Genomic DNA, 12,771 nt, shown 5'->3' on the forward strand with positions numbered 1-12,771 from the left:
TACTATACTGTTCAGCCACTTGGTGGCACTGTGTGTAACGTACCTTGTTTCAGCTCCTCTGAGCCATGGGGCAGAGCACCAGAGGGCCTGATGCTGAACGCGGTTGGGGGGCTCACTCAGCAGGAAGCTCCGTAGCCCGTCCATACCTGGTACAGGACCGTGACAGCCGGGCTCAGGGAAGAGCAGGAGGCTGGAGGGTGCCTAGCGTGGCTGTGGGGCAGCTGGCTGAATAGACATGACGGACAGGGCCACATTCCATTCGCTGCTCATGGATTTTCAGCCAGATGCTCACAAAACCCTGGGCAAATCCCAGCAAGGAGCAGAAGCCATCCCAGGGGGGTGAGGGCACCCACCAGCCCGGGTCCAAGGAAGAGTCCGTGTGCCCCTCCCCCCACAGGCCCTACCCACTGGCAGGAGCAGGTGGATGTGCCAAAAGAGAAACGGGGCTCAAGGCCAGGGGAGTCGCCGGGCCAGATTCTGCCTCTCGGGCCGGGGCAGCAGGAGGGCTGGAGGCCTTGCCCTGTGGTTTGGCTTATATTTGGTCTCCTTGCAGCGCTGCGGGAAGATTTCCGGCTGCAGCCCAGCAACCTGCTGGTGACGGTGGGGGAGCAGGTGCTGTTAGAGTGTGCGCCCCCGAGGGGGCATCCCGAGCCCACCATCTCCTGGAAGAAGGACGGGGTCCCCATAAGCCAGAAGGCTGGCCATTACGAGGTAAGCTCGGTCCTCTCCCCCCTCCTCACACACTACCCTGCCCTGGCTTTTCCCACCTCCAGGACCGAGCAGGGGGCTTGGTTGCATGCTAGAGCACCAAGCCTCATGGTGTTTGCTGCCTGCAGACGCGGGGAGCCGCCTCAGCCCCCAGCTCCTAGTCCCAGGGTTCGAACAGACCGGCTTTGGCCCCTGGCCCTCGGGCTGGGACAGAGCTGCCTTGGCCACCGGCTTCCTGTCCCAGAGTTCAAACAGAGCCGCTTTGGCTCCCTCTTCCCAGGGCTGGGACAGCGCTACCTCAGCCCCATGTGGGTAGTCAAGTCTGTCGCTCTGTAGCCCAAATACGCGCTCTCTCACTCTCTCGCTTTCAGCCGTCCCTCTGTTGTTCTGGACTTGGTGGGGTGCTGCCATTCCTGCTGCTGGCCCAGTACGTGGGGGCACAAGCTAAGCTCCCCCCAGATGCTGAGTTCCTGCACTGGGGCTGGCTCTGGCTGGGGCAACACGTGGGGCCCTGACTCCCTCTCTCCCTCCTTGCAGGTCTCCAGCGGGAAGCTCCTGATGGTGCACGCCCAGAGGAGTGATGCGGGGATGTATGTGTGTGTGGCTTCCAACCAGGCAGGCCAACGAGAGAGCAAAGCTGCCCTGGTGTCTGTCCTGGGTGAGGAGACAGTCCCCTCCTTGGGCCTTGCCCACTGGGCCTGGCGCCCGGCTGATAGCCAAGTAGCTGCCGTGGCATCACAGACCCACAGCTCTGGGACACTCCCTGAGAGGACCCCTTCAGTGTGTCAGCCCCCTTCGGGTCACTCTCTCACTGGGGTAAGCCCCTTGGCTTCCCTGCCTCCTGGGACCGAACCTCAGAGCCTTCAGCCCCCCGGCTTCACGCCGTGAGCAAACAGCAGCCAGTCCACCTGAGTAGGACTTGCACACCCAAAGGAAGCAATGCACCCCCAGCTTCCTGACTCGAGTGACTCCCAGCCAGTGTGACAGCAGGAACAGAGTGCAGGACGTCCTTAGTTAACACAGTGAATGGGAAGTTACAGCAAAGTCCAGCTGGGTCAGTGCAGAGTCCAGAGCCCCTCTGAGGCTCTGTAGTCCCAGTCCAGAAGCGACTCCCTGTCACACACTTCCAGCAGCCCACCCTTAACAACCCCACCTGGCCCCTCCTCAGTCCTTTGCCCTTGTTCCCAGGCAAACACAGTCATCTGGCCTCCCCCTTAGCCCTTTGTTCTCCAGCTGGTCACACCTGACTGGCTTCCTAAGGAGGTTGGGCCATCCATAGTCGTTAGTTGCTAGGTGCCAAATGTCCAGGGAATTCTAGTGGTCACTGTCTTCAGGGACTTCCCCTGGGCCCAGGCCCCAGACAGCCAGGGTCAGTCTCACCTGGATCTCTGCAAAGAGTAAACAACCTTTCCTTCCCACCTAGTTAACCATGCAGCACATAGGGGAAACCGAGGCACACACAGTATTCAGACAAAACATTAGGAAAAATCCCCACTTTGTGCCAGGGGTGCCAGAAAACCAGCCAGGTGACCAATGAGACCACTGGTAGAACCCATATGGCCTGTGCCCAGGATGCCCGGTGCAGTCACTGTCTGAGGGGCATTAATAGCAGGCTGGCACGCATGAGAGGGGCTGGTTCTCCTAGACCATAACAGCAGCTCCCCCTCGCAAGGCAGCAGCAGGTTTGATGACAGTACCCAAGGCATCCTGCTCCCCAGGGCGAGGGGACCAGTTCAGGCTGGCTGGGACCCAGGCAACGCTCCCTGGAGCTTCTGAAGCCAAGCGCTCAGGAGTGCTGCCGGCTGCCGGGAATCCCTGGCTACCCTGGCTCCCTGCATGGAAAGGGCCATTCCCCTTGGGGGAGGAGATTCCTAGCCAGGTGATCTCTGCCTAGGGTGACCAGATGTCCTGATTTTATAGGGACAGTCCCGATTTTTGGGTCTTTTTCTTATATAGGCTCCTATTACCCCCCACCCCCTGTCCTGATTTTTTACACTTGCTGTCTGGTCACCCTATCTCTGCCATAATGGCCAGGATGTGCTGGGAGAGCAGGCGGCCCTGAGGCCCCTCCTTGGTGCCCAGCCTCCTTGACCTGGAATGTCTCCGTCCTTCAGGAGCCCTTCTTGGGGGCAGCCTGGCCCCTCTGAACACACGGGTCTCTCCCCGGGAGCCTGCTCCATTTGCAGCTTCACTCCATGGCTCCTGGTTTGGAGCCTACACCCCGACTCCTGGAGAATATCAGAGGCTTCCAAAACCAGTCCCTGGGCCTGACTCAAGCTGCAGGACTCTTGTGACAACCATGTCGAACCACAAGCCAGTGCATGGTTTAGAGACTCACTGGACTGGCTTCTCTCCCACATTGCTTTTCCTGGAGACACGTCCCAGCCTTAGCTGCAGATGTCCAGGAGATGGCTCCCTTTGAACTCCAACCTCTCGGAATTGCTGCGTCACTTCCTCCCAGTTCAGCCACATGGGAAACCATTTAGAATCATAGAATACCAGGGTGGGAAGGGACCTCAGGAAGTCATCTAGTCCAACCCCCTGCTCAAAGCAGGACCAATCCCCGGACAGATTTTTACCCCAGATCCCTAAATGGCCCCCTCAAGGATTGAACTCACAACCCTGGTTTTAGCAGGCCAATGCTCAAACCATTGAGCTATCCCTTCCTCCAAGCTTACAAACAGCAGTGTGGACAGGGCTTGAGTCAAGCCAGCCTCTCCCAGTGCCCACACGCACACTCCTTCTGCCCTGGCAACGGGCAATCAAATAGGAGAGAAATGATTGAAATTCTGGCACACCATAATTGACATGCTGTGTTTTAAACTATGAACCCCATTTTAAAGGATGTTTCCTCCCTCAGTGAACTAAACGAGAAAGCCAAAGCTTATCACGTACAGTAGTAACACACACACCCCAGTGGGTCACCAGCAGGGACTGACCCCAACCTGGGAACTACAGCAGCAATTGCCATGTGCCCTGTGGACCTGCTGCTAGACGGGGGCTTGACACACACTATCTCAATGGGTCACACAACTATTTGTTAGACAGCAATAGAATAGTGGAGCTCAGGAATCCTGGCTCTGAGAGGGGCCTGTGAGGTAGTGGTCAGAGGTAGGCTGACAGGGGTACATAGATTTGGCACATTCAGTGTGGAAAGCAGTGTGGCTGAGGTTGGGGTTGTCATGTTAGAGATGTGGGTTCTGTGGACAGTGGGTGCTAGCATTATATCAGGGGCCTTTTCGTTTGACACATTCAGTCTCGGTCTCCCTTTGGCAGCTTTTCCCTCCAACATTTGTTGTTACAGGTTACTGTAGCATCTAGGAACTTTCACTGCTTTTCACAGTTGTGCTCACAGTAAGGATACATTTATAGATCCAGTTATCGCAACACCCCCAGTGCAGGCAATGGCTGTTGAGAGCCACGTCCTTCCCCTTTCTGACTGTCCTTATTTCCTGAGGGCTGCACATGCTGGTAGGGCAGAGGTACTCCCACCTAGGGTGGCATGGAGGAACATGGGGGGGGGCATGGCGGGTCTGGGCCAGTCCCCACAGGGGGCGGAGAGGGAGTGCCCCCCCCCCCCATCTCTGATCTGGCCCCATCCCCAGCCATAGCCTTGGCTCCCGGCCCTGCACCTGGTCCCATCCCCCGCCTTGGCACGGCTCAGAACTTGGCCAGGGGCCCGGCTGCCTGCCCCCTGCATGGCCCAGCTGCTGCTCTGCTCCCAGCCCTGCCCCATCCTCTGCCTCAGCCCCTGGCTGCAACCCCATTCCCGGCCCCACTCCCAGCCCCACCCAGCCCTAGTTGCAGCTCCAGCCTCGGCCCCTTTACCCCTGTCCACATCCCTCCCCCGCCCCCAGCCACTCCCGGCCCCAGCTCAGGGCAGGGAGGGGGCACAGTCAGGGGTAAGGGAGGGCATGACCCTCAAAAGTTTGAGGACCACTGTGGTAGGGGGTGGAGACCTCCTGGGGGCACAGGAGGTTGTGGGGCTTGGATCCTGTAACATGTGTCACTGACTCTAATTCTCACAGCCCAGAGCTCCATCTCCCAGCAGAGCGGGGACGTGTCACTGAGATCTCTGCTTCTCCCTCCCCAGAAAAGCCAACGTTCACTCGCAGACCCAGTGATATTGTGGCCAAATTTGGCAGCACCGTCCAGCTGGGGTGTGGTGTTGAGGGGGACCCACTGCCCAAAGTATGGTGGCACAAGGAGCACGGAGAGCTGCCCTGGGGCAGGTATGTGACGTATATTCGGAGGCTTCTGAGCTTTGGCGCTGACCCCCCAGCTAGCAGGGCGGGTATTCGAATACCCAGCACTCCAAGCTCTGAGTAATTCCCATAGCCCATTGCTGCAAGGTAGGTAGAGGATGCCAGGCTCACTTAAGGCCGCGGGGGAGAGGGGGAACTGTGCCTGTTCGATCCAGCACCCGGAGGGATCAATGGAGGCAAACCCAGCCTGTCACCTGTTCCTGTTCTCCTGGAGGTGGGCAGAGCGGGGTACAGCCTGGTATTGTTACTGGTCATGAGCATGAGCAGTTCCCACCCTTTGGAATAACGGCTCCAAAGGCTCTGATGAGGCAGAGGGAACCATGGTCAGTGGTTGCTGCACATGCAAGATCCCAGGCTCCGGCTGCCCATGTCCCGCTCACCCATGGTTTATTGTTGTTATTATGAGTCATGTGCATAACGATGGGGCCTACAGGCCAGCCAGGACAGGGCTTGGCACAAACACCGAGTGGCCGCCAGTCCCTGTTCCATGCAGCTCACAACAGCTGTTCTGTCTCACACGCCCAGGCACGAGGTGGACGAGGAGAACACCTTGCGGATTCATTATGTGACGACGTTTGACTCCGGCAGGTACATCTGCACGGCCCAGAACCAGGTGGGCACCGCCTCGGCCAAGGCCTCGCTCACTGTGCAGGGTAAGCAGCTCCATGCAGCCTTCACCGCCAGCAGCATGCCAGGGCTGGGCCATGCCCACGGGCAGCAGAGAGACCTTAGTGCCCAGCACACCCTGCTTCCTGCATGCCCCGGGAACTGGGGGAAGCAGAAAGCTGTCACCTGCGACTGGGCACACGTAACATCCCTGCCCTGCCCACCCACCGGCCCCATCAGCTCTGGCCCTCTCTGAGCAGCCCTGGTGTGATTCTCTCCTCTGCTCCCCAAGACTTGACAGGCTGGGGTCCCAGCATCTGGAGAGGGGCAGGCCAATGCCCTGAACTGCCTGAAACAACCCCACATGAGCTCCAAGAAAGCCCCTTTCTGTGCTACTTACCCCTGCGCTACCACAGGCCCAGGGATCGGGGAACAGTAGCACTTGGATGTTCCATCAGGAGACAATGCCCCTGGCTGCTGGGAACTCCTGTCGCTTCCTTGGCAGGGCCCGATCTGCAGACACACCAGGGAAGCGCACCTCGCATGGCCCGAGTGACTCCGCTGCTTGAGTGTGTGCAGGATTGGGCCCATCACTTCATGGCTGGCCCAGCCCCTGCCCCCTCCAGCTCTGCCTCTCTGGGGGTTTGCTTCATGCAGGGGGTTGAAGCTACAGCAGAGTCTCTCCCGGCTCGGCTCCGTTCACCCTTCCCGGCTTCCAGTTCGATTCCTGGGGCCTGTGGTCTCCCCACGGGCTAGGGTTGCCAACTTTCTACTCGCACAAAACTGAACACCCTTGCACCACCCCAACCCCGTCCCTCCTCCAAAGTCCCACCCATACCCTGCCCCTTCGCCAAGGCCCTGCTCCCGCTCACTCCATCCCCTTCCCCGCCCCTCGCTCACTCTCCCCACCCTCACTCGCGCATTTTAACCAGGCTGGCTCAGGGGTTGGGGTGCTGGGGGGTGAAGGCTCCAGCTGGGGGTGTGGGCTCTGGGGTGGGGCCAGGGATGAGGGGTTTGGGATGCAGGAGGGTGCTCTGGGCTGGGACTGAGGGATTCGGAGGGTGGGAGGGGGATCAGGGCTGGGGCAGGGCTGCGGGAAGGGGTGCAGGTTCCAGATGGGGGTGCAGGCTCTGGGGTGGGGCTGGGGATGAGGGTGCTCTAGGCTGGGATTGAGGGGTTCGGAGGGTGGGAGGAGGATCAGGGCTGGGGCAGGGGGTTGGGGCCCGGGAAGGGGTCAGGGGTGCAGGCTCCAGGTGGCACTTACCTCAAGCAGCTCCCGGAAGCAGCAGCATGTCCCCTCCAGCTCCTACGTGGAGGCATGGCCAGGCGGCTCTGCACGCTGCCCCGTCCGCAGGTGCCACCCTTGCAGCTCCCATTGGCCACGGTTCCCAGCCAATGGGAGCTGCGGAGGCAGCGCTTGGGGGGGGGCAGCGTGCAGAGCCCCCTGGCTGCCCCTACACATAGGAGCCGAAGCGGGGACAGACATACCAGCTGCTTCCCAAGAGCCACGCGGCGTGGAGGCTAGCAGGGAACCTACCTTAACCCTCCCACGCAGCACCGCCAACCGGACAGTCAATGGCCCAGTCAGCAGTGCTGACCGGAGCTCTCAGGATCCCATTTCGACCGGGTGTTCCGGTTGATAACCAGACACCTGGTCACCCTACCACTGGCCTTTCCCGAGGGCACTCTGCCCTGATGTTGATGGGACAGCTCCAACTGGGAGGGGCCCTGAGTCACAGACCCTCTTCCCCATGGGCTTGACATGGCCCTGAACAAGAGATAGACCCTCCCATGTTGTCAGTGGGACTGTGCATTACAGATGTCTGGGCTGGGGGCCCTGCAGTGTCCATTAGCTGGGTGTCTGGGCTGCCAGCACATGGTAATAGCCCGTAGGCTGGGGTTGTGTTGCGGAGTATTGGGGGACTCAGGGCCCTGCACCCCCGGCTTCCTGCGATTCACCATGACTCTCAGCCAGCCAGTAAAGCAGAAGGTTTATTTGGATGACAGGAATACAGTCCAAGACAGGTCTTGCAGGCACAGACAACAGGGCCCCCCTCAGTTAGGTCCAGCTTGGGGTCCCAGGGCATGCCAGCCCACCCCCCTTTGGGGGGTCAGAGCCATCTCTGCCCCCCAGCCATCTCTCCAGCCTCCTTCTAGCCTGCTTCCAGCACTCTCCTTTTGCGACCCCTCCCACAGCCTTTGTTCAGTTTCCCGGGCTAAGGAGTCACCTCACCTTCAACCCCTTCCTGGGTTCTCATGTTACACACTCAGGTATGCGCCCTCGGGCGCCCTCGGGCAGATCCCATCCTGCAATGCAGACTATCCCAGCACACTCCCCTGTCAGCATTCACAGACCACCGTGAGAACAGGCCCAGTTCGTCACATCTCTCCCCCCTTCGAGACCGAACTGAGCAGGGTCACTTTAGCCAGTGACCCGGGGAAGTTCGAACCTACCCCCGTTCCCATGGATGCCCCCGCATCCCTCCCATTCCTTGGTGAGAATTACACCAGGCCCCTCCAGTTTCACGCTCCCCCTTAGGTTGGGGTTGCTTGATGGCACTCGCAGTTCGCATGTGGGAAGGTTTATGCGGCCTGCGCCCTTTTCCCACCCCCATACCTCTGGGGATCCAACTGGGCTGTGGTCTTCTCCCAGCGCTCCAGTCTGGAGGTCTGTGCTTTGGGCTCTCTTGGTTTAGAGCCGCCCTTTTTACCTTGGCCACCCTCCGAAAAGGCTCCTCTATGCTGGGCAAGGGTCCTAAAGCTGTTTTCCCCTTGTCCCAGGCCTTCCTCCCCCTCTGACAGGGGTCACAGGATCCGCAGTACTGTCGGACAGTAACAAAGACCCCAGGCCAGTAAAAGCTCCGTAGCAGCCTCTGCTGGGTACGCCAGGTTCCCTGGTGCCCTGAGAGGGGAATGTCATGGGCCCGGCACAGCAGCTGGCGGCGATACTTCTGGGGTACCACCAGCTGCCTCCTGATCCCCCCTGACTCCATTTTCCCTGGGGGAGCCCATTCTCGGTACAGGAACCCCTTCTCCCACAGGAACCTTTTCCGGCCACCTCGTCCCATGGTCTGTACCGCATTGAGGTCGGCCAGGTCCCTTATCTTCCGCAAGGAGGGATCTCTCTGCAACTCGGCCTGGAACTCAGCAGCTGGGACGGGGATGGCCACCTGCTCTTTCTCGCCCGCTGGGTCCGAAGCTGCAGCCTCCCTGAGCCGCGTCCCTGGGCGTTCCCTCCCCACCAGGTTAGAGTCCCGCGCCTCAGGCAAGGCACCCCCCCCAAGGCCAGGGCGCAGTGCCCCTCGCCGGCTCTGACCGCGGGTCACAACTAAGGCGGTCTGGGGGCTGCTGGGCCAGTCCTCTAGGTCCCCCCCCATCAACACCTCAGTGGGCAAATGGTGGTGCACTCCCACGTCCTTGGGGCCCTCCTTGGCCCCCCATTTCAGGTGTACCCTCGCTACGGGAACCTTGAATGGGGTCCCGCCCACCCCGGTCAGGGTCAGGAAGGTGTTGGGCACCACCCGATCTGGGGCCACCACCTCGGGCCGGGCCAGTGTCACCTCTGCGCCCGTGTCCCAGTAACCATAAACTTCCTTCCCATCCACCTCCAGGGGAACAAGGCACTCGCTCCGCAGGGACAGCCCCGCGCCAACCCTGTAAACGGAGAACTTTGAATCCGGAGCATCTGGCCCCCCAGAGAAGCTGGCCTGGGGCTCTCCTCCCTCCTTAGCAGGTGGTACTCTGCCAGCCCCCCTTCCCTGGGAATGCTGCCTCTCGCCGGGCTGGGTCTCTACCCAGTCAACCCTCTGTGGGTTCGGCCTGCTCAGTCTGTCCCTGAGCCTGGGGCACTGGGCCCGTATGTGGCCCTTTTGGCCACAGTGGTAGCAGCCCATGTCCCATGGGTCCCCTTGAGTGGGTCGGATGGTCCTGATGCCGGATGTTCCCCTCTGATGGGGTTTTTCTGTATTTTCCCACGGGGAGGTCCCATGGTGACTCTCTCTCTGCGTTGTGGTGGGATTGCTCCTTTGGGACTCCTCCCTGCCACCCCCTGACCGGCTCTTTACAAACTCATCAGCCAGCTGCCCGGCGTGTCGCGGGTTCTCTGGCTTTCTGTCCACCAACCACAGCCTCAGGTCGGATGGGCACCGCTCATACAGTTGCTCCAGTACCAGCAGTTTAATCAGGTCCTCCTTCGTCTGGGCCCCACCAGCCCACTTGCTGGCGTATCTTTCCATGCGGGCGGCTAGTTGCAGATATGAGATCTCAGGGGTTTTATCTTGACTCCGGAACCTTTCCCGGTACATCTCAGGAGTCAGCCCAAACTCTCGTAGCAGGGCCTTTTTGAATAGTTCGTAGTCCCCTTTCTCTGCCTCTCCCAGTTGGCGGTACAATGCCACGGATTTGGGGTCCAGTAAGGGGGTAAGGACCCGGAGTCTGTCCGCGGGATCCACCCGGTGCAGCTCGCAGGCCGTCTCAAAGGCCTCCAGGAAGTCATCCATGTCCTCCCCCTCCTTGTATGGGGCCATGATGCACTTATCAAAGCTCCGTGCAGTCCTGGGTCCCCCCTCACTCACCGCAGCCGGGGGTTCGCTGCCCTTCAATCTCGCCAGTTCCAGGTCATGCTGACGCTGTCTCTCATTCTCCTGTCTCTGTCTCTCATTCTCCTCCCGTTCCTGCTGACGCTGTCTCTCTTTCTCCTCCCGTTCACGCTGATGCTGTCTCTCTTTCTCCTCCCGTTCACGCTGATGCTGTCTCTCTTTCTCCTCCCGTTCATGCTGTCTCTGTTGTTCACGATCCTCCAGCTCTCTCAGTTTTAGCTCTTTCTCCCATTCCAGCCAATTCCGCTCCCCGGATGCCGAACGTCGCCGGGAGGATCCTCTGCTGGCCGGCGAGCTTCGCCGGGGGGACCCCCTGCTGGCCGGGGGGGCCACGGCGCCTTCGGTATTTGCTGGGCTCCTCCCCACCCTTCCCCTAGGCATAGGAAGGAGGGGTCTCGGGACGCCCTCAGCAGCCGGCTGACCACTCCCAGCTGGGACAGACACTGGTGCCTGCGCTGCATTTGCCAGGCTGCTTCCCTGAGACACAGGGATCAGTTCATTCGCGCGATCTTCTGCCTCCAGCTGGGCAATGAGCTGTTCTTTGGTGAGCCTCCCAATGCGCAGCCGCCTCTGCTTGCACAGCTCCACCAGGTCGCTCTTAAGCCGCTTGGCATACATCTTCCTGCTGGCCACTCACCGGCCTGTGTGCTCACAGCTCCCCACAGTTCCCAGGGGGCCCCCTAGTGTGCCAGCCCTTCTCGAGGTCACCACCTCTCTGCCAGGGTCGAGCTGCAGACTCCTCCGCCCCTGGGACCACTCGCTGCGATCCCCTCGGGGGACCCTGTTACTGCAAAAGTCCTTCTCGCTGGTCACACACTCCCAGGGGTAATAACCGTCTCTCTCTCACTCTTCAGCGCGCCTGGTCCCCGTCAATCCCCCTTCGTTTTACTGCTCCCCAGTCACTTACTGCAGGAAGCGCCGTCCACGGGGTGCAGTATATCCCACCGCTGCCACCAGTTGTTGCGGAGTATTGGGGGACTCAGGGCCCTGCACCCCCGGCTTCCTGCGATTCACCATGACTCTCAGCCAGCCAGTAAAGCAGAAGGTTTATTTGGATGACAGGAATACAGTCCAAGACAGGTCTTGCAGGCACAGACAACAGGGCCCCCCTCAGTTAGGTCCAGCTTGGGGTCCCAGGGCATGCCAGCCCACCCCCCTTTGGGGGGTCAGAGCCATCTCTGCCCCCCAGCCATCTCTCCAGCCTCCTTCTAGCCTGCTTCCAGCACTCTCCTTTTGCGACCCCTCCCACAGCCTTTGTTCAGTTTCCCGGGCTAAGGAGTCACCTCACCTTCAACCCCTTCCTGGGTTCTCATGTTACACACTCAGGTATGCGCCCTCGGGCGCCCTCGGGCAGATCCCATCCTGCAATGCAGACTATCCCAGCACACTCCCCTGTCAGCATTCACAGACCACCGTGAGAACAGGCCCAGTTCGTCACAGGTTGTCAGAGGGGAGAGGGAGCAACTTCTAAACGTGCTCACTGGGGGTGGTATTGCCCCGGGGAGTTCCTGTTGCCCATGCCCCCAACCCCACGCTTGTCCCTTTCTTGCCCGTAGACCCTCTGGACACTGGCCAGAGGGAGTGGCCGAAGGACATCCCGCGGGAGATGATGGACGTCCAGCTGTACCTGGACAACAGCACCGCGCTCCCCTCCTCACCCGCCGTCTACCTGCACTGGAAGGTGAGTGAGGAGTCTCCACTAGTGCTAAGTGCACTGGGACCCCGGCCTGGAGTGTCTGCCAGTGAGCCCTGGGCAGCCCCTCTGCCTGGCTCGGGGACGGGTGGGGAGTGGTGAGGGTGGCTCTCCCCAGGGGCACCCAGGATTTGGAGGCCCTTAGTGTGAAGTGGGCTTCTCTGTGCCTGTTGTAGCTCAGCTCCTTGAAACCAGCAGCCTCTGGCCACACAAGCCCTGTCTGACAGGCCTCCCCAGACCTCACCCTCTTGGTGCGGGTTAGCGATAAGCACCAACCTGCGAGTCCTCAGAGCGGCCCCTGTGGTGCCCAGCCCGTGTCCCCTGGACACTCACAGAAATTACTGGCCTGCTGTCTCCAGCGGCCTCCTGCCCCCCAGTTATTTTTAGTAAAGTCATGAACAGGTCACGGGCTCCATGAATTTTTGTTTATTGCCCATGAACTGTCTGTGACTTTTACTAAAAATAACCATGACAAAAACTTAGCCTTACTCGTAAGTAATGATCATAGAATCATAGAATCTCAGGGTTGGAAGGGACCTCAGGAGGTCATCTAGTCCAACCCCCCGCTCAAAGCAGGACCAATCCCCAACTAAATCATCCCAGCCAGGGCTTTGTCAAGCCGGGCCTTAAAAACCTCTAAGGAAGAAGATTCCACCACCTCCCTAGGGAACCCATTCCAGTGCTTCACCACCCTCCTAGTGAAAAAGTTTTTCCTAATATCCAACCGAAACCTCCCCCACTGCAACTCACCATTGGCATGTTCCCTGATACAGTCGGGCCTGTGCTCCGCAATATCTGGCACCGACGTTGCCCGGTGGTGGAAGGCAAATGGGAACTGAGTCAGGCGCCATTGCAAATGTCAATCAGTCACTCAGTCCGTGTGCAGATACTGCAAGGTAGA

At 59.9% G+C, this 12,771-nt stretch overlaps 1 protein-coding gene across 1 annotated transcript in view; it reads left to right on the forward strand.

The window, feature by feature from the left end:
• The window catches only part of ROBO4 (roundabout guidance receptor 4), a 74,957-nt gene that overhangs the window by 19,497 nt on the left and 42,689 nt on the right, over positions 1-12,771 (forward strand). Inside the window, exons 3-7 of the mRNA XM_054005835.1 lie at positions 554-711; positions 1,246-1,366; positions 4,802-4,940; positions 5,499-5,626; positions 11,734-11,858. Coding sequence (XP_053861810.1) covers positions 554-711; positions 1,246-1,366; positions 4,802-4,940; positions 5,499-5,626; positions 11,734-11,858 — 671 coding nt within the window. The remainder of the gene's footprint in view (positions 1-553; positions 712-1,245; positions 1,367-4,801; positions 4,941-5,498; positions 5,627-11,733; positions 11,859-12,771) is intronic.

This window comes from Malaclemys terrapin, chromosome 15 (genome assembly GCF_027887155.1).
Source record: "Malaclemys terrapin pileata isolate rMalTer1 chromosome 15, rMalTer1.hap1, whole genome shotgun sequence".
Classification (NCBI taxonomy): Eukaryota; Metazoa; Chordata; order Testudines; family Emydidae; genus Malaclemys; species Malaclemys terrapin.